At 38.1% G+C, this 22176-nt stretch overlaps 2 protein-coding genes across 3 annotated transcripts; both read left to right on the top strand.

Moving 5' to 3' along the window:
* Positions 1-201: 201 nt before the first annotated feature.
* LOC144443784 (histamine N-methyltransferase-like) lies at positions 202-6283 on the top strand. Of its 2 annotated transcripts, XM_078133328.1 has the most exons (4): positions 202-306; positions 540-768; positions 4167-4487; positions 5484-6283. In XM_078133328.1, the coding sequence occupies exons 2-4, from the start codon at positions 573-575 to the stop codon at positions 5834-5836; spliced, it is 870 nt and encodes a 289-aa protein (XP_077989454.1). In that variant the 5' UTR covers positions 202-306; positions 540-572; the 3' UTR covers positions 5837-6283. The 2 variants fall into 2 exon arrangements, with proteins under 2 accessions (XP_077989454.1, XP_077989455.1); XM_078133329.1 differs by lacking the exons at positions 202-306; positions 540-768 and adding an exon at positions 1257-1430.
* A 1236-nt stretch (positions 6284-7519) lies between these two features.
* Positions 7520-14166, top strand: LOC144443692 (uncharacterized). The gene is made up of 10 exons (XM_078133230.1): positions 7520-7827; positions 8369-8528; positions 8777-8947; positions 9438-9529; positions 10156-10633; positions 10982-11204; positions 11660-11749; positions 12093-12301; positions 12720-12923; positions 13867-14166. The coding sequence occupies exons 1-10, from the start codon at positions 7520-7522 to the stop codon at positions 14164-14166; spliced, it is 2235 nt and encodes a 744-aa protein (XP_077989356.1).
* Positions 14167-22176: the final 8010 nt, after the last annotated feature.

Raw genomic sequence — 22176 nt, 5'->3', positions numbered from 1 at the left:
GGACACCTATGATTCACTCTACTCTCTATACTCTATACAACCTATACCTAAAGCTACGCTTTCAGCTTTCGCTGACAGCGGAGCTAAAAAAACTAATTCACAGGCAAGCAGGTGGGGAAAAAATAGTGACTCTCCACCAATCTTCCACCCCCCCCCCCCCCAGGATATCGAATGGTCTACCCCTTACAGTTGAACCATTTAGAACGTTGTCAGCTGCCTGTCTGGTCGGTCAAGGGGTTTTGTCCACATCGTCGCAATTACTGAACTTTTAGAAGAGTTTAGGAGAGTGTTGATGCATTGTAGCAGGTAATAAGTATTACAGATAATCAACAATTACCCTGTCGGACATCACCGTGAAAATTTTGGTCGCTTCGCATTGCGTTGCATACACTATAACTGTCTGTATCTCCCCAAGACGTTCAGTGTCACGAGCTGCTATAACACATGACTTATAGAGTACGCGTTCATCCTTATATAAAATGTACATGTATGTACGCATCTACATGATAATGCTATGTTCGAACGCATTTTGTTCACAGTTGAAACTTCTAGAACGTCAGCTGCCTGTGATCATGATGGCTTCACAGATGACTTCGTTGTTGTCGTCTCCTACTCACTATCTTCAAAGTCAGGCTGCCTACCTCAGCCACACAGACAGGGCTGAGAAGGTGAACGGGCTATGTTCAGCTGAAATTCCCCAAGAAATCATTTCAGGCGCCAAAGGCGACATAGAACAATTCTACTACCTGGGCGTAGGTAGTGGGTCAGGTAGGTGACGTTTTGCAGTCAGGGATATCCCGAGGTAACTGACAATTTGGAAATGATAATTTTAGACAAGCAAGAATCCAGTCTCGTGTGATCGTTAAGAAAAAGCAAGAGTATATCCCCAAACGAGTAGGTTCTTGGCATGGATCCATGTATCCATCTCACTAAAACTGTCACAGATGACATATTCATAATTTCAGTAAATTCAATATTTTAACATGCGATCATAGTTTGACTGAAAGGTCAACAGACTGTCTCAAGGATATCGGATTCAGACCACAGGATTTCAAGCGTACTCGAGTACATGAGACGACAGTCTACATTTCATAAATAGCTAGGATTCCTAGTGATAATTCATCAATGTTTTGAGAATACTTTTTAGGGCATGTTAACGCCTCCTGCAGACTTTACCAATATGGATTGCATTAATTATTTGGCCATAATCCTGGTACATACAGATGTTGACTCGGACGTAATATGTGAGAGTGTTTCGAGACAGTGTAGTTACTTGGTCGGGCTGTCAGCTGTGTGCGAAGACGAAAAGTAACAATACATCCATGGCTCTAGGCTTTGGCGTTTTAGGATCTTTGATTGAATTCCACGGATTTTTGGCGCACATAACAACACGCACGTAAAGTTTAACGTGATGGCACATGTTCAAGCAGGTATAATCACAGTCCCTGGGACTGTACGTGGTATAATGTATGCTTTCTATATTAATTCTCAAAAGCCAGGGAATGAACTAGAGTCTAGTCTCATAGAGAGTTCTGACATTTAACTCTGTTAGACCAGATCCAAACACTGGAATTTGTTGATGTAGTGCCTTCACACAAATTCACTGTACTAAATCAACAATGCCACAAAGGAACACTTTGTGAACATTTGTAAAGATTATTTCACTGAGAAATCTGTATTCGTCATTACATTTGGTGTAGATTTTCGATTAGTTGTCAGGTTATTTTTTCTCTGCAATTCGCCATCATTTATCTTTGTTTTCAAAATCGGCATGCAGTTAGTCTTCTGTTCTGAGCATTACAATTTTCACATATATCTCATACTCTTTCTTGTATGTACTGGGTACATTCAAGAGTAAAAATGTTTTGTCAATTGCAGAATGTTGCACATGAAGACAAAAAAGATGACAGACACTCATATGGGAAAGTAATCACATTTCATACAGTTTCATTATTTATTGATAGCACTGGATATTTTGCACAACTAAAATATACCATTGCGATATTTTTAGGACAAGAAAATGGCTAAATGAAGAGACAATAGCTCGTTCAAGAACAAAACGTTTTGGGATATAAGTCCCTGAAGATAATAACGATCTAGCAAGTGACTGTTTCAAAACACAAAATCTGTCATCATAACTCAGAGAGTAAATCTTTGGCAATTTGCAAAAATTGAAAATAGTGGCAATGGCGTTGTGACACAGCTGTACCATTTTTAAAATTGTTTATCCATCTGCTGATCCATACTAGGTATAGGTGTTAATTAGCTGAATGATTATCCAGTTACCTATCCAGCCCTGTTGTTGTCTTTGCAATACTGTATACGCGATCATTTGGCTGTTGCTATAGGTGTGGTCATGTTGCTAGAGATATATGCATACATTTTTTGAATGTTCATTGGTCTATTAATACCTCTTATCTTTGCAATATAAGTGACCAAAAATGGCATTTTGACGCAAATCGCATACCTGCGAATGTGATGTGATCATTTTGTTTTGAACAATTTCCCAACTAGACATCACAAGTAATGTCCCCACCAAATCAAGGCAATTGGTCTGACGGTGTTTGAGTGTAAGTCGTGAACACACACACACACACACACACACACACACACACACACACACACACACACACACACACACACACATACATACAAACAAACAAACACTGCACCATGCTTATAACACTACTGAACCTTATCAATTCAATGGTGTTAATGGAAAACGTCATCGAAAATAATGCCCTTTGTATGTCCTAATTTTTGTTGTTGAGATGTAATGTTTATGTAAACGTGTTCCAAATGAAAAGGTTATTCAGTGGCTAATATTAGCTTGCGAAGCGGCTGTGTAACGGCTCAATGACTTGTACACATGCACGTCCTATATACTGAACGATAAAAAATTGGTGGTTTTACCAAAGGATGCATAGCGGCGCAATGACTTTGCATGCGCTATATGACTGGCGACTAGGGACTCAAACTTACGCTATTTTAGCCAAACTGGAGACTCCAAATGTTGAATCACACCATTCCTCAACGAGCGACAAACTAGCGAATGTGTCAAAAGTATTCACTGCTTAGTAGTTATCTCAGAGGTTGCCGTTTTATACTCCGTTAATACTCGACTATTTACAAAGACGAAGTGTGAACTGACCACAGTCAACTGAAGCTATATATTGATATTGGTAATGCCAAACATGATGCTGTAGACTTTCGACTAGCATTCATGTCGTCAAAACAATATACCTTTTGATAAAATGGTGACGTTGTGTGCGATCATTAGTTTTCTGTTCAATTTTACTTTGAAAACACTTTTAGTTAGTAGTTTGACATTGTACATTGTGCGACGACGACAACATGTATTTTCCAAAATGGCGGAGAGGGACGTCACTAACTATCGCGAGGTTTAGGAGTCCTCAATATCAAGTCCCATGTATTACGATATTTCGTCCAGACGCAATGCGTATGTCACTATGTTTATGTATGCGCAACTTTTTAGAGTTTTGAAACTGTACTCGTCTTTTAATATTTAGCTTTTCTTAGAAAACTAATCAATAACTATGATTGCAAAAATCAGTGTGCAAATATTGAGTTTAGAGAGATTAAGAGATTAAGACATGGGTTACAATATAGAACTGTGACCAGCAGTCTCATTCTAGTTATACAAATATAAAGGCAATGATATTGTGCCTTTGCTAACAGAACGTCCACACACATATCAACTTAAATATTTCATGATTTTAGCATTATGATGACCTAAAAAGGGTCACCAGATGTGGCCGTTTTAATTCTAACATCGTCAACTTCAACTTCTGAATCCAACAGCCTCCCCCCCCCCCTCCGTAGACTGGTGACTTTCAGTTTGGGCTAAATCATTATTGTTCTCATTAGCCAGAGTTTAGAGTTCCAGAACTATTAAAACTATATATATATAGTTTTTATACTGCAGTGGCAGAGCGCAATTATATATATATATATATATATATATATATATATATATATATATATATATATATATATATATATATATATATATATATATATATATATATATAAACATTCAATCTCTCATGTAAGTTCTATGGTTTGAAAGACCTTATACAGCAGTACAAAAATTAATCTCATAAGCTGTGATGTCTATTCTCACAATTTTAAATATTCATTTCCAGGCGAATCAGATATAAAGGTGCTTATTCAACTAAAAAAGCGATATCCAAGAATCAAAGCAACAATTATGGAGCCTTCACCTGCTATGATATCCCTTTTTAAGGAGAATGTCGCCAAAGTGGGGTCGGCACTGGAGGGAGTAGAGTTTGAATGGAAGACTATGACGTTACAAGAATACATGGAAGGTGACAATAACAACCAATGCTTTCACTGCATAATTCTCATTGGTGTTACGGTTTACTTTGAGGATATTGAACAGCCAATGAAGGACCTGTACAAGATGTTGATGAAGAATGGAACTATTGTCATCACGAACGATTCGGGTATGGTTGAATTTCTCTATTTGCATGTATGATATTGTTTGGAGGTTTGATTGGGTGTTATTCGTAGCAGCTTTAAATTATTTTTGTATGTGGTACTAATAATGTTTTTTATGTTGCGCGTTTGCACAAATTTTAAGCACCTCACAATTATTCAATTATTATCCCTGGTACAGGCCTGGGGAGCATACAATCACAGCCTCTGTAACAGCACGGTCACGGATTAAATCATTTTTCTTAGCCTTTTTCCGATTATAAATAGCGAGATTTCATTCTCACGGATTTTCGGAATAAAAACCACCCATACCCATGTACTAATGAGTATGTAAAATACAGAAATTATCTTTAAATCACTAAATTCAACCTACATCTTGTGTATTCTGTCAATTCTTGCCTTACGTTTGCTAGAGCTGCAAAACGAAAATGGCAAGTCATGCAAACAGATGAGCTCAATGTTGCATAGTGACACGTGCACAACCTTTTTTTTTAGCTATCATGTCGCACGTTTTGCGGCTCGAGTGTACGTTAAGACAAGAAATGGCAGAATAGACAAGACGTAGGTTGCATGTAATGATCTAAAGTTGCTCTTAGTATTTTTTTATTGTCATTAGCAAGGATATGGGTGGGTTTTAATCCCCAAATCCATGCGAATGAAATGTGTTCGCAGTCTCGCTATTTATAAAGGGAAGGAACCATAGCGGAAGACGGAAGACGTGTCGAACCTCATAGCATATACATCTAGAGCTATGGTCGTTAGGAGATGAGCTTCCTAAGATAACAATAGGTCATGCATAATTATGAGCGCCATGAAAATGAAATAAAAAGGTCACAGGTGTGTGTGTGTGTGTGTGTGCAGATTAACATAGTAGTGAAAAGGGAAGTAAACATTAGATGTTCTAAGAGAGTAAGAGTGCATTTCCTCTCACAAAGTTGCATGTGATTATTGTACACATTATCACACACTGCTAATATTGACTGTGTGTATGTTTTTGTTAACAGAGAAAAATGTGCTTGATGCAATACGAAAGAAGTTCCCATCCCACCTCTTTGGTCACAAAAGGTTTCCAACTGACAAAGTGGTTGCTGTATTTAATGAAATTGGGGCCAGTGTCAGAGTATCGGATATGGAGGCTGCCATCGACATCACTTTGTGTTTACAGAAAGATTCTGAGATCGGAAACTTGATCTTAGATCTTTTGACCCATGTTCTGAATTTTAGAGAAACAGCACCTGAAGATGTATTTCGTGACGTTTTCCAGGTTCTTCAAGATCCAGAACTTGTATCACGTAAAAGAAATGATAGTGTATTTGTCTATGATAACAAGGATGTAATAATTGTTCAACAGGCCTGATAGTTATCTTAGGGTATTTTTTACCGAGTCTGTATACAAACTCATTTCAAAAACTGCAGCTATAGAATGTGTTTGAAATGTTACTGGATATTGTTGAGAAAATAAAAATCTCAAAAACAAAAGATAGAAAAGTCAAATTTCAAATGAAAAATAGACTAAATTGAAGTCATTAGAGTTTTGAAAAGATGAAATGAAAATTATCAAATATGAAGTATGAAATATGAAAAGAAAGTGAAAAAATTAGCATAGAGAAAATTGACGGTGATGGGGATAACTTAACAAACTCTCACAGTTACCTAGTTTCGAATGGAATTGTCACGTGGACGATGAGGCTATATTTAGCGATCCGACATTCTGGTCAAGTGAATACATCTGGTTTGCAGTATTAGCTATGCGTGACTTGTTAAAAATTTGTTTTTTGGAAGCACTATTTCCTTTGGTTACAATAACAACCATCTTTCTAAATTTGACTTTTGCTTTTCTTTGTCAGATGCTTAATTGAGTGAGTGTGTGTGTGTGTGTGTGGGGGGGGTGCGTATATGCATGCGTGCGTGTGACTGGCTGTGTGCGAGTGTAGGGGTGCACGTGGGTATGTTTTTTGTTATTCAAGAACATTAGACGTTAAACCGTCTTAGCTTGGCTGCCTCAGTATGAACAATTTATTGTGTATGAGACTTCTGTCCAGTTATGAGACAACAAACAGTAATATGAAAGGAAATCGTAACTTCTACTAATTCATTTAAACTCACCAAACTATCCAGTTGACACATTCAAAATAACAATAAGATTTGATTTTCTGCATGCAAAAATTAAAAAAGCTTAGAACTGATGTTGTATTAAATTTGGATGAAAAAAATCAACCTGAGTAAGACTGCGACTACAAAATAATATCAAATAATATTTATTGTTAGCCGAAGGTAATGAACGTTTCTTTTGTCAAGCATCTTCATACCGAGGAATGCACATGAGTAGATGACATCTAGAACTTATTCTTACAAATTAAATTATTAGTAAGCGCAAATGGAACGAAATTACCGGTCATTCACGCAGATACCTACCTCATACCACAGAGACGAACGAGATCAATAGGAAATTTTAGGGATTTGCCAGCATAAACCCTGTGGAAAAATTTGCTGCAAACGAATCTCTTTGCTACAAGATGCCAATTTGAAACTGCAATGCAAGCACTCATTCTTTCCACGAACAATAATAAACCTGATGATAGCATAGCATAGTTAAAGCTGGTTCTCGATGTCTTCAAAGATCCTCAAACACCGTGGAGTAGTATCTACCCATCCAGTTCGACTAAGCATAGCGGTAGGAAGGGCTTCCTACCTCCATGGACTAAGCATGGATGTATTAGGGAGATCTCGGGGGGGGGGGGGGGCAAGTCCCATCGACGGCAATACGGGGAGGGTCCGTGTTACCCACAGAGTTACCCCCGGGGGATCCTAATACATAACTGGACTAAGTGCATTTCTGTCGATACATCTGGTTATTCAACGTATTTATACAGATACAAAAGTACAAACAGACTATCACATGATTGATAGAGCATCTGGACTTTCAGCAGCCAGATGCTAGAATGACCTCAGGTTAATCTTTCACACAGCGAACTGCACTTTGAGCTGTGAAGGTTCGGGTCCGGTCTCCGGGTCCAGTCTGGGTCCAATGATACAACTAATGGCTATCATTGCTAGCGCTTTGGTGTTGTCTCTTCTTGGCTACCTGGTTGTACCAGTGCCAGGGTCAAGTTCATACCCTTTTCAAAATACATCTTTGCCATGGGATCAACGGGTCGATGATTTGGTCAGTCGCTTGACTCTGGATGAAATGGTGTTCCAAATGGCAAGGACGAGCCCCGCCCCTTCTATTGATAGACTGGGGATCAAACCATACGTATGGAACTCGGAGTGTCTACACGGGGCAGTCTCACCTACTGGCTTGGATACAGCCTTCCCACAATCAATTGGTCTGGCAGCCATGTTCAGGTAAATACATGTATGATGATTACGTTTTTACATCTGAATTATTCCAACTGATCATTGACGTAATAAACTGTGGTGTGAAGTGTGAACTGTGAAGTATGAAGCATGAAGTCCTGAATAGGCTTTCATTGGATCGTAATCAATAAAAGGATCCCGAGCACCATGTACCATCTTGACTTATTATGTCTATGAGTTACTGCAGTTCATCGTCTTGGCGGTGTGTCTTGGACGGTGCCGTAAAAGAAGGTATGGTTTACGACGATGCGTTTCCACCACTCCGTTTCTTGAGGACTGTATCACGCCCTTGTGTGGTCGGATGGTGGAACTTGTTTGGTGGTCTGAGGTGGAACGTAGTAGGATTTTTTAAAGATGACACGCGGTTAACCACAAATTGCCGACTTGAAATTGAACCTTAAATAAAATAACTTTGATTCAGCATTTATTGTTATAATGTAGTAATAATATGCATGCATAGTCGAGTTTTCTTCTGAAAATAACCTCGTATTTACATTGAACGTGTGGTTTTACTCCCTTTATGTTTTAGTCCCGGTATATTGGAGAAAGTGGCAGAGGCTATTGCATACGAAGTTAGAGCTAAACACAATGACTACACTAAAAGGGGTATTTATGAGCAACACACTGGACTTAGCTGTTTCAGTCCTGTTATCAACATTGCTAGGCATCCCTTATGGGGAAGAAACCAGGCAAGTACCCTCCTCACCCCTCACAAAGATAGACACACATAGACATGCATACACACGAACACGCACACACGCACGCACACACGCACACACACACACACACACACACACACATACACACATACACACATACACACACAATTTGTGACATTCACTAACAACGTTAACTGTGAATCGAAACATGATGACAAGAGAGTTGTTTTTGCAAATGTTCCTATCATAGATGTATTCGTATACCTTTACCTGTTCAGGAAACCTATGGTGAAGACCCTTTTCTGGCCGGTCAATTGGTCAAAAGTTACGTCAGTGGTCTCCAAGGTAACCATCCGCGTTACGTCATTGCTAATGCTGGATGCAAGCATTTCGATGTGCATGGTGGGCCAGAAGATATTCCACAGCCAAGATTTTCATTCAACGCAAAGGTATCGTGCCTCATACGATTACATTCGAAAATTTAACTAGTGACATTCGACGCCAAAGTACGCAGTGCACAGTGTACCATACGTTGTCTGTGCCATAAACGATGACACTCCAGCAGCAGAACTATACTATTCCAATACAGAATGCTATTTCGACATTGGCGAAGTGAGGTGACGAAAAGAATATTATTATAATTTTTATTGATTACTTTATTGTGTAAACTGTAAGATGTTGTCGTATCTCTCCGCCCGTGAAAAGGGGTTGACCGCTGTGTGAGGCCGCGCCCGTTACGGTGTACCTTACTTTTTTTTTTGTACTTCATTCAATATAATATTATACCAACATTGGCGAGGACCTGTATTGAAACGATGATCCAAGAGAGGAAGTGGGGAAATTTTTGAAAAAAATCACTAAAATTTAACTTCAAAAGCTGTCTACACTCTCTGCAACAGCCATCATGTTTAATTTACTAGTGTTTTCCCTCTTAAATAGGTTTCGGAGCGTGACTGGCAGATGACATTTTTACCGGCCTTTCATGAATGTGTAAAGGCAGGAACTTATAGTGTTATGTGCAGCTACAATAGGTAAGAGCAAAAATGTAAACGTATGACACGTTTGTGATGACGTATCCACAAATTGTGTACTTCGTTGCAAATCAAGTGACTACTCTGATCTCATTCTTCTATCAAGCATTGAACGATAAACATGTAAAGTGGCACAAACCGAGTTTGTGAACTTTTTGACTCAAGTGAAAATACTATCATAAGAAAACTCGATTAACTATTCCAGCATAATGTTAATTTTAGTGCATACCTTCTATGTCATTGCATTTGTCTTCTGGCATCGTAAAATTGGTTAAATCAGTTGATCACCAGATCACATGGTAGGGATTTCCTCGATATTCTTCATATCATGTCAGCGGATCGTTTACCAGGTTTGAGTTCAGCCAATATCAAGCGGCCATGATAGCTAAGCATACTTCAGTAATTAGAATATTATGAGTACTTTTTACACATAAAGCAAAAAAATAACTCTCTGCAATGCAGGCAATGGAGAGATACTTTGTATTAGCTTTTAATTGTTCTGTTCCATTTGTAACTTTGGTCTTTTGGTTTGTTTTTGCACATTTATATTTTCCCCTTTTTTATGGGCCTGGAGCCGGAGTTAAAAAAGATAAATAAATATATTATCGTATTTATGTTTCATTCAGGATAAACGGAGTTCCAGCTTGTGGAAACAAGAAATTGTTGACTGACATTTTACGAAAGGAGTGGGGATTTCGTGGCTACGTTGTGAGCGATGAGGGCGCTGTTGAGTTCATTAGGACAGCTCATCATTTTACGGACGATGTCATAGAAACGGTTATCTTGACCGTGAACGCTGGTTGTAATCTGGATTTATCTTTCCCAGTTGGTGACGGGTACTACACACGTATCGGTGATGCGGTGAAAATGGATCTTATTACAAAAGAAACAGTTATCGAACGCGTCAAACCACTCTTCTACACGAGAATGAAACTTGGCGAGTTCGACCCTCCGGAGATGAATCCGTTCTCAACGTTAAATATGTCCGTGGTACAAAGTAAAGAACACCAAGAACTTGCTATAATGGCTGCAGTAAAGAGTTTTGTTCTTTTGAAAAATCAAGGAAAACTCTTACCCGTGAAAACAAGGGTTGGAAAATTCGCTGTAAGTATATGCAATACATATTTGTGTGTTTATTTTAGGGTCTCATATTATCGCACGAAAGAGTTTGCCATCGTCGTAAAACCCACAGGCCTGTTTACCTGTTTACGGCACCGTCCAGAAGTACGGACCAGAGGCATATTTCGTCGCGTCAACAGAAATATGTGCTCTGGCTTCCGAGGATGGCGTACGCGGTCTCTCTTTGTCTTTGTTCGATTCGTAATTATGATTCGTGGACCCGATGACCTTCAATGAGGAATAAGTGTCAGGAAAAAAAATCAACCGATTTATTGACCGACTAGCTCTTTAAATAACTAATTTGTGTATCGTTGATGTTGTTTATCTCACCAGGTAGTCGGACCATTCGCTGACAACCCTTCCACATTATTTGGTGACTATGCACCAAATCCAGACCGAGACTTCGTTGTGACGCCATGTCAGGGACTGAAAGCAATGGCCTCCGATACTAGATGTACGCCAGGATGTTTAACTGCTTCGTGCTCCAATTATTTCCCTTCCTTAGTCAAAGCTGCTGTGAGTGGAGCTGATATGGTAGTAGTTGCTCTTGGAACAGGTCTGTTCTACAGTTAAAATCGACCTAAGTATTATTGCGACAGTATTGTTTTAGCAAATAGCAGATGACAGCAGTGTTGCCGTCTCTATCCGATTCATTTAGCTGATTTGTAGGTTTTGGCTAATAAAAAAGTATTCAATTTAGATAGTTTAGAAAAAGCAACACACAAATAATCATACCATTAATCTGAAAGACGGGCCGCGGGATGGGGAAATCACTTTCTGACAGAAAAAAAACATAATATCGCGAAATATTCCGTCGCTAATATAAGAACAGTGAGAACTTTCCTTGTGGTATACATATTCGCGAAGTAACACATACACACCTTCTTTCTTAAACTGAGTTTTCCCCAATATATCAAAAGTACTTTTCGATATACATTTTGTTGGCAAACAGTTTTTCATCGTCTTGATTGCCAAGGTATCTTATTTCAATCTCTGCTGTCTTGCTTGTAGGGTCGTCCATTGAAGCTGAATTTTATGACAGATCTGACTTATCCCTTCCTGGTAAACAATTACAACTTCTCCAAGATGCTGTGAAATATGGTATGTACATTGCAGTTCATAGACTACTAGTACGGATGACTCTACAACATTTCACTTTGACCCAAAATGTGTGTGTGGGACGTAGATGGTACGAGCGCCATCAACGACAATGTCTGGCAGCCTATTGGAGACATGTCGTGTATACGTGGTGGATTGTAAAACAACAATGTATACGAAGTCGATCACTGCACGACATAGAATTGTCTTCTAATGCCGAAACGAAAATGCATGTACACTCTAGTTTCAATTCAAACTCTGAATTAAAGATACGTTGAATTCATAGGAACTAAGTATAGTTTTGTTTTATTTGATGTGTTAGTTGTTTCAATCCCTTTTCTTTCAGCTGACGGTAAACCTGTGATTTTACTGTTATTCAATGCTGGACCACTGGACGTATCGTGGGCTGTGAATAACGATGCAGTTTCAGCCATTGTAGAATGTTTCTTCCCAGCTCAAGCCACTGGTACAGCTTTATATCGACTGTTTGTAAATATGGAAGGTAGCAATCCTGCAGGACGGTTACCAATGACATGGCCAAAATCTATGGACCAGGTGGGAATTTGTCGTTATTAAAGCTTTGATTGATAGATAAAGTAAAATAATGGTTCCTGAAACTCATTAAAGGGGAACACCATTCCAAGAAATGAAAGTATTTTCAAAAACTGTGGGTTTTGGAGATAGATTTCATGATTTCAAATCTCATAATTTTCGCGCTGTTGCCAAGAAACACCAAATTGAAACTCTTTTTCACCTCGATCCTTTCAGTGATGCACTATTGCAATACATGCACATATGATTATTCATTAGTTGCACACTGAATATTCATGACTCTTAAGAGCTTATTTCTTTCAGATAAATAGTTTCAATTTCAAATTGGTGTTCTTGGATAAAAAGACATACATACGAATAGGTCATTTAGTCATGTTCTACCACTGGAAAAATGTGTGTTTGTTTGCTTTATGTACATTAGGTTCCTCCGATGGTTAATTACACAATGGATGGAAGAACTTATCGTTATTTCCATGGCGACCCGTTATTTCCGTTCGGTTATGGTCTGTCTTACACCGAATTCAAATATGCCGACTTACGCTTGAAGACAACTACCCTCAAAGCCTGTGATAACGAATCTATCACTGTTGTTGTACAAAACACTGGAAACTTGGCGGGGGACGAGGTTAGTAGTAATTTTGAAAAAACATTAGGCCAAAAAGAAGAAGAATTGTTTCTGGTCTGCGCGCGTATCACTTAAATTTACCCTTGCGTCGGTTTTTGTTTCGTGTTTGTCCAGCCCATGCAATCTGCAGATCCGTGGGGGAAACACAAAAAATAACACTCCCTACTTCAGTGAAGACAACTGCAGAGCCAATCGTGACCAAGCAAACGACATCTGTCCCACATACACACTTGCTCTAAAGTACTAAATAAAAGAACAGTAACTGCCATAATTAGTAGATTGAGTGACAGGTTTGTTGAGAATAAAAAAAATAAAATAGCGTCGTCGCTTTATATAGACAGAATGTTCTGACCAGAAACAATCTTTTTTGGCCTTATAGGAAGAACGCGTCTTGAGGACCAATTTCCCTGAATTCAAAGTTATCATTATCTATTCAGACTTTGCCATAGCCTGAAAGCTTGTTCCCTTCTTATGATGAAGACATAATTATAGGGCTCATCCAGATCACCGTCTTGTTTTCAAGGAAATAGACAATCCTTCCTATAGAGTTACAACTAAAGACATTCAGCCATTTTCTGAGATTCCAAAATAGTTCATGTTGACATTTTGGCCTCTTTTTAAAAAAAATGTACGGTGGTTCATGATTTTTTTCTTGATGTTAACTGAGAATTGGTGGAGGTTTTCTTGAACAAAGTAACAGCAACACTTTGCTAGACTTTATTTGCAAGGCGCATGGTACTTTAACTGAGGAAAACTAAACGCTATCATTAGATTTGTTCACACGACTAAAAGACTAGTGTAAATTGTGTCATTTATGCAACTCCTCTGACTTTTAGTTTGATTTGTTTTAGTACGTATAGAGCTTGGGAATTTTGTTTATACTTTCTCGTCACAATCAACTGAACAAATCGACTTTTAACTGCACACGTTTTCTAATTTCCAGGTAACACAGTGTTATTTGAGCTGGAACAACGCAACTATCCCAGTTCCTAAATGGCAGTTAGTAAGCTTCAACCGTACAGAGATACAACCTAATCAGTCAATCTCCATAACTTTTACCATTGTTCCCCGCGTGATGGCGGTATACACCACTCAGTGGGTGATAGAACCAGGCATCTATACTGTGTATGTTGGTGGCCAGCAACCAAATCAAGTCACACAAGTTCCTTCCAATGTTCTCAAAGGACAGTTTAAAGTAACAGGATCTCCAACACCTTTGTCAAAATGTCCGTATCCAGGATAACATGATGCAATGGGGAAACATCGTTTGGGGAAGGGGTAGAGGACATTTCTCGAATATTTTTTGTTTTGATAGAAAGGAAAAAAAAAGACCTATGCATAAACAAAGAAACAACAAGAAAAGACATGGATAAAATGATAACAATAGTAACGACATCACGTTTTTGAATACTTAAAACATCGTCGTAAAACGATGTGCCTTTTCATAGCACTGTAAATATGTACCGTTGCAACAACGGAAGTCTTATAGTGGAGGAAGGTTTGAATTCAAAACGATACAGATAAAGAAGCCTTCAGTAATTACAAGGGGAAGGGTCGGGACGAAATCAGGCCCGGACTGTTGCGTAAAATGTGACCCCCCCCCCCGATTCCGTCATGCTACAAAGTGACCCTCACTAAATTTCCTTTCTCTAAAATATGTCCCGCCCGTTAAAATATTTAAAGTTTTAGGCATTGGCTATTTCTCCAACTACTACTAGTACATTATATTTGAATTGAGTGAAGGCACTGCATTAATCAGTACCTGTGTTTGGATCTCATTGGCTGAGTTGCAGGCCACACACTATATGGCTCCTAACATTGTGGGACTGAGGTCAAAATTTCTAGAACATTATCCCTAATACCTTTTCCAGCCGTTCCCGGTTTTTCTCCTGTGAGACACACTTTTCTCCTCCCTATCTGCCATATGGTTGTCCGCAGCTACTTGATGATGTGGTCTGATTTTATGATGCCCAACCCTAACCCTAATAAGCCATAACTTAAGGCAACATTGGGCTGTTCATTACCATTGTTACGTATACAGGGATGATATAGTAAAAGTCAATCGTGTTTTCATACCCATAGCTAATAAAAATGCAAAGTGCAGCGTCAACAATCAACATGATATTAATTTTCATTTCATTAAAGTGTGCACCTACCAGCAATATTGCATGTAATTTGCATACAATGTATGCATAGCGCCATAATTTGAGGCAACTTTGGGCTGTTCACTATCAAAATAATATTAATGTTCTGGGGGTCACTTAGTGTACACCTACCAGCTATATTGCATGGAATTTGCATACAATGTATGTATAACGCCATAACCGCAACTTTGGGCTGTTCATTACCATGGTTACAAGGGTGCTATAGGAAAAAAAAGTGAAACATGTTTTGAGCACTTCATGAACAGATTTGTAAAAAGTGACTCCCCTAATTCCTCCGGCCCTCCCCCCTGTAATTATTGAAGGCTCCCTAAGTGTGCAAGTGAAGTTGATGTAGTTATAATCATGTTTGTTAGAATAACGACGACATATTTTATGTACATAGGATGTAAGTGTTTATCATAATTGTTGAGTCGGTACAGACTTTGATAAAATAAAATGAATAAAACCATTACAACTACTACTGAATAGATATTTGATTATACGTCACGGTGAATGTATGGATGACTGAAATGTACACAAAAACAAGCAATTAATCAACCCACTTATCGCGTCTTGCCAATTCCATATTCATCGTACACAATAATGCATTGTGTTATGATACACATTTCATTATCGCAAATTACTCCAAAATTGATTAGAAATTACTATAAATAAATTACTATATTATACCTTGATTATATTGGCATAGGCTTTATGCAAGAGCAAGTTTTAGTACCTCGTGACCGGCCTTTACTTTCGCAAGCGTCTTTACATTCTAAAAAATAACGCCAATGGCGTTGTAGCACAACTACACAGTTTTTGCAAATGTTTATCCATATGCTGATCCATGCTAGGTATAGGTGTTAATTTGCTGAGTGATTATCCAGTTGCCTTTCCAGCCCTGTTGTTATCTTTGTGATATACGCGATCATTTGGCTGTTGCTATGGGTATGGTCATGTTGATAAACATATTTGCATACATTTTTTGAATACTTATTCATTTGTCTATTAATCCCTGTTGTTATCTTTGCAATGTACACTATTATTTGGCTGTTGCTATGGGCGTGGGCTTGTTAATAGGCATATTTGTATACATGTTTTGAAAGTTTATTCATTTGTCTCTTAATCCCTTTTGTTATCTTTGCAATATACACCATTGTTTGGCTGTTGCTATGGGCGTGGCCCTGTTGCTAAGCATAATTGCATACATCTTATGAATGTTTACTCACTTGCCTACCAGATGAAGTTGTTATTTTAGCAAACTATTCTGGCATTGGTTGTTGCTATGGGCATGGTCATTGTTGCTAGGGCCAGTTGTGTCAACACATTTTAAACAACATCTGCAGAATAACATGTCTAGAAACATCTCACCAAAATTCAGTACCATCAACCAAGCACTTTTTTTAGATATAAGCTTTTGACCAAAATTCATATTTTTTACACCTAATTTGCATATTGCTGATAAGATCATTATATGCTTAATAGTTCTTCATCTACACATCTCCAAATGTACCCCCATTAAATTCAGCTCAATCTGCTCAGTAGTTTTGGAATTAAAGATTTTTTACCAAAAAGGCACAATTTTTAGACCTAATTTGCGTATTAATGATCGTTGTGTCATAAACAAATCTTAATCTACACACCCCTAAAAACTGTCCCACCAAATTTTAGACCAATCTACCAAGTAGTTTCGGAGTTTTTAAGTTTGTTTTATCAAAACTGACATCTTTTGACCAAAATCACACCAGTGAATAATCATTTTGCTTTGAACAATTTGCCAACTAGACACCAAATACCAAGGCAATCGGTCTGGCGGTATTTGAGTTAAGTAGTTCGTTCACACACACACACACACACACACACACACACACACACACACACACACACACACACACCACACCACACCTCACCACACCACACCATGCCTATAACACCAAAATACCAAGGCAATCGGTCTGGCGGTATTTGAGTTAAGTCGTTCGTTCACACACACACACACACACACACACACACACACACACACACACACACACACACACACACACACACACCACACCACACCACACCGCACCACACCGCACCGCACCACACCACACCATGCCTATAACACTACTGAACCTTATTAGTTCAGTTGTGCTAAAAAATCAACGAGAGCGACAAATGCTTGCAACATGGTGACTCGTCAGAATGAGTGTCTTTTTGGTGTACAAAATGCGCATATAATATATGATAACGTCCATGGGGGGTACATTTTGTTGCATAAAGGAAATTAAGTTTTGGATCGGGACATCGGTATTCTGTCGTTTGATGACTTCGCCCACTGATTCTGGAGTGCGAATGACGTAGGACAAGGCAGACGTAAAATTGCTGTAATTCAAGAAGATGTCGGAAAGATTAAGGATTTAGATATGTCAAATTTAATCAGATAGTAATGACTACAAGTAGTAATCTGAGAATGAATTCACCTGTTGATACAATCTCGAGTGTATGTGACCTTTGACCTCATTTCAACATATGTCACATTTTACAATGGAAACCAGCTATGTTGAACAAATCATTGTCTGGCTGGACAAAAATCTTTGTAACATTGCTACATTTTATTGTCTCGGTGGACAAATTATTAAATATCTTACTAATACATTGGTACATGATGTTATCATCTGGCTAGGCAAAATCTACTTCTCATTGTTTGACTCAACAACATTTAACATAATTATTCAACAATTAGGTTGAATATTCTAATAGTACACCATCCCGTGTTCAAAAGCTACCACCGTACAAGATAGTGCTGCTGTCGTGTACAGCACAATATGTGATATACAGAATTAATGTAAGAAAAACAATCGAGTTCCATCTTATTATTTTGCAAAACAGAGACAAATTCGTACATGTACACTGAACGAGAATGTTTTAATGTTGAATTACTTTTATCAAATCTACATCAAAACAATACATTAAAAGCTATGGGTATTTAATCACAGGGTTATTAAAGTCTATTTCCGATGGAGTCGTAACTAGTTGACGGGGATTGCAATACTCATCTTGCGTTGGCAAGGAGACGGGCTCCAATATACATTTCTAGCCAGGTGCAGTCAACGAAGCTGTTCTTGCAAAAAAACTGTTTTTCAGTGAGCGGGCAATTTTTTCGATCGGTAGCGGGGGTGGGGGGTAGCAGAAAAGGAAGAATTGCAGCGGGAAAATCCTGATTTTGGTACAGTGGGAGGGCGGGGGGGAGACATGATTATGTCTTTTAAGGTAACACTCATTGTGTACACCAACACGAATTGTTGGTATAGTGGAAAGCACAGACCTTTTTTTGGTAGAGAGTGAGTAAATCACTCACAATATTCAGTGGGAGGGCAGTGAGCTGACGGGCAAGTTCAAACCCAGTGGAAGGGAGGGAGGGAGGGCATGTATACATACTTCACCACTAGTGGGAGGGTACATAAGAACAGCTATTAAAACATCTTTCCCCACAATTGTTTTGGGAGGAGCGATTCTTAAAAACATTTAATATGATTATTAATGACAACACAAATCTGCCCGTTGGCTGCACCTGTCAAACTGACAAGTCGGGATTAGTGTGTATGTTGTAATACACGAAACAATTATTTTTTTGTGTATGTTGTGAATAATTTATGCAATAATACCGGGTTGATGGATGAGCGTGTTCTTCATCATAACAATTAACCCAGTAGGCTAGGCAAGAGGGTCGTGGTGGTCGAATGTGGTTGGAGTCATTGAAATCTGCAGGTTTCAGGTTCGAGCCTCTCCATTGTCGTTTGTTTCTGAAAGGCTAAAGATGTCCCAGTTATTGATTGTGCCCCAGGTAACCCAGTTGTATACAGTATGTGAAGGACAGAGGTTGCAGTGCAGTGCGATGAGAGAGGCGGTCGCATTGAATTTTACGATGAATTTTACGATGAATTTTACGATCGAGAGGGAGTTGAGGAAGTACTGTTTGAAGGACCGTTGCCGCGCAATAGGTCCGTACAGCGGATGGATATATATATATATATATATATATATATATATATATATATATATATATATATATATATATATATATATATATATATATATATATATATATATATATATACAGGTTTTGAAAATTTGCATATTAATTTTACTACCCGTATTGAGCACTTTTATGTGGTTTTATCTACATCCAGTCAATTATATATATATATATATATATATATATATATATATATATATATATATATATATATATATATATATATATATATATATATATATATATATATATATATAAGGATGTAATAAGTCGTTCCACAGAGTTTCACTCTTCGAGCGATCTTCAGACGACTAAATTGGGATTGTCAAGGTCGATACAGATACACTTAATGTATGTATGTATCTGTATGTATGTATGTATGTATGTATGTATGTATGTATGTATGTACGTACGTACGTACGTACGTACGTACGTACGATGTATGTATGTATATGTATATGTATGTATGTATGTATGTATGTATGTATGTATGTATGTATGTATGTATGTATGTATGTATGTATGTATGTGTGTGTGTGTGTGTGTGTATACATATATGTGCATGTTGACACATTAGGGAGCCTTCAGTATTTACAAGGGGGAGGGCCGGAGGAAATCACACATGGTCTGTTAAGAAAAACATGACCCCCCCCCATTCTCTATTTGTAAAAAGTGACCCTCCCCTTTGTCCCATTTTGTAAAAGATGACCCTCCCCATTACAATTGCATATACTGATCGTTAACCAATAGTCCCATTATATGTATACATACAAATTAAATGATTTTGACTCTGTATTATAAAGCAATATTAATTGTACATATGATATAAAGTGACAAACAGTAAAAAAAAGCAATATCTGTACATATAAAGTGACAAACAGTAAAAAAAAAAAACTGGCTAGTGACATTTCTCTTATAATGATGCACAATCTAGTTAGTATATAATACATGCTTTCCATGTTGTGCATACTCTGTCTGATCTGGTCACTTGTAAAAGTTCCCTGATATCATTGTCATCATCATCACCTTCACCTTCAGTATTGACATTATCAGTGTCACTCTAATCTGACTCACTGGTACTACTTGAGTCAGTACATGTATCACTGTCCATGTTCTCTATGACATTCAAAACTAAATCATCATCATCATCATCGTCGTCGTCATCGTCGTCGTCGTCGTCGTCGTCGCCATCATCATCATCATCATCATCATCATCATCATCATCATCATCATCATCATCATCATCATCATCACTGCTACCATCACCATCATATTTTACAACAACACTCGCGGACAGTGTGAGTGATAAAGTGAGATGGTACACTCAACAAAATGTATCATTTTATTAAACAATATATGTATTTTTTCTTCCGTAAGGAAGAGATGTATTAATGGGTGAAAGTCTCTGTGTGTGTATGTGTGTGTGCATCTGTCTGTGTGTCTGTCTGTCTGTATCATTGTTTTCTCCAAAACGGCTGGCTCAATTCAAACGAAATTTGGCAAAACTGTTCCATTGATTAATGACAAGAACTGATTAAGTGCTTCGTTTCGAAAGTGCACCACCAACGTCGATGTCAGATAAACCAGGAAGCTATGGAATAGATACACACTGTCGTTCTACACTGAGAAGTGTTTATATTGATATTTTCATTGAATCTGATGATTTTTACATCAAAGCAAGGAGGTGAGCATTGAAAATACCCACCATCTGTAAGCTTTATGGCAAAAATACACAGTCACAATCGTCAGCTCACTTCACACCTTTCACACATGTATATGATTTGGAGCAGATGATGCGTCTGTCAATCTCGATTGAAACAAGAATGTTTACACTTTACCCAGGGACGAAGTAGGGCAATAATACCTTATCACTTCACTGTATTAAAGTTGTTCAACTGTTACGATCCATACCATGAATTGAGTAAACTTTTTGATGTGTAATAGCAATGTTATGCGGGTTTCAATTTCATTTATAATTTGCTGTGGAAACGGGTGTACATATCCCGGGTATGTAGGGGATCACAAAAGCCGAGTGCAGTCAAGGATGGTAAACTTTCCTGGTATTTGAAAAACATTTTTGACAACTAACTTTCACTAGGACTTGAAAAAAATCACAGATGTAGAGCTACATTTCTTGCATGAATCATGAAATTGCAAGAACACCCTTGCGAAAGGCATTCAGTTTAAATCTGGTTATTTTTGTATTTTGGCATGTAAAGTACTCGTAAAAATAAATGTTTGAGTGCTCATCTCACTTGTCAAATGTGACCCGCCCCAAATATTGTAATGCAAAATATGACCCTCCCGCAAGACAGGTTTGTAAAATGTGACCCTCCCCCGATTCCGCCGGCCCTCCCTCCTTGTAAATACTGAAGGCTCCCTTATGATAGGATGATATCAGCTAGTGTTGACTCTACACTCGTAAAACAACCCACTCACATCACAAAACTAATTATCCTCGGTGGCAGATGTTTGCTAGCTTTAAAATATAGACCATATTTGATGAGTACATACTCATGACACGTGATCACTCTAGATGTTTCGTCATCAAAAAAAATATTCATTTAAAACGATCGACAGCAGGACATTAATAGACCGCCATGTAACGTGTCGAGACTTGCCTTAATGATTTGAAATAATGCCATTATATAAAATTGACGTGATCAAAATTAATTACACTATGCACATAGCACTACATTTCTTATTTATGACTCCTCTTTGGTAGCATAACGGAAATGGACACTTTATAATCAGCTATTTATCCATTTATCCCTAAGGCCAAATAAAACAAGTTGTTTGGTTCCGGTTACCCGACTCCACCTAGTTTTTCTGGCCGACCCTAAACTTATTTTTTTTTTACGTATTCGAGAAAAATAATAACAAAATCGCGAAAATCGTGAAGTCTCGCAAGAAATATTGGGTATGGAAACTGACATCAACTTAAAAAAACAAAAACAAAATAAAACGATTTATCTAATCTGTAATGGCTGTACATCTGATAGGAAGAAACCGATAACACAGAGACCATTTGGAAAACAATGGAAAACCTGAACTAGACACTCGCACATGATATATATATATATATATA

This window comes from Glandiceps talaboti, chromosome 12 (assembly GCF_964340395.1).
Source record: "Glandiceps talaboti chromosome 12, keGlaTala1.1, whole genome shotgun sequence".
Classification (NCBI taxonomy): Eukaryota; Metazoa; Hemichordata; class Enteropneusta; family Spengelidae; genus Glandiceps; species Glandiceps talaboti.
The sequence above is the reverse complement of the archived record's forward strand: the minus strand, read 5'-3'. Positions and strand labels throughout refer to the sequence as shown.

Coding starts and splice junctions, on each gene's coding strand:
- LOC144443692 (XM_078133230.1), top strand. CDS start 7,520: ATGGCTATCATTGCTAGCGCTTTGGTGTTGTCTCTTCTTGGCTACCTG. Junction 8,529..8,776: donor CCTTATGGGGAAGAAACCAG/GCAAGTACCCTC, acceptor TTACCTGTTCAG/GAAACCTATGGTGAAGACCC. Junction 8,948..9,437: donor GATTTTCATTCAACGCAAAG/GTATCGTGCCTC, acceptor CCTCTTAAATAG/GTTTCGGAGCGTGACTGGCA.
- LOC144443784 (XM_078133328.1), top strand. CDS start 573: ATGATGGCTTCACAGATGACTTCGTTGTTGTCGTCTCCTACTCACTAT. Junction 769..4,166: donor GGGCGTAGGTAGTGGGTCAG/GTAGGTGACGTT, acceptor ATTCATTTCCAG/GCGAATCAGATATAAAGGTG. Junction 4,488..5,483: donor TGTCATCACGAACGATTCGG/GTATGGTTGAAT, acceptor TTTTGTTAACAG/AGAAAAATGTGCTTGATGCA.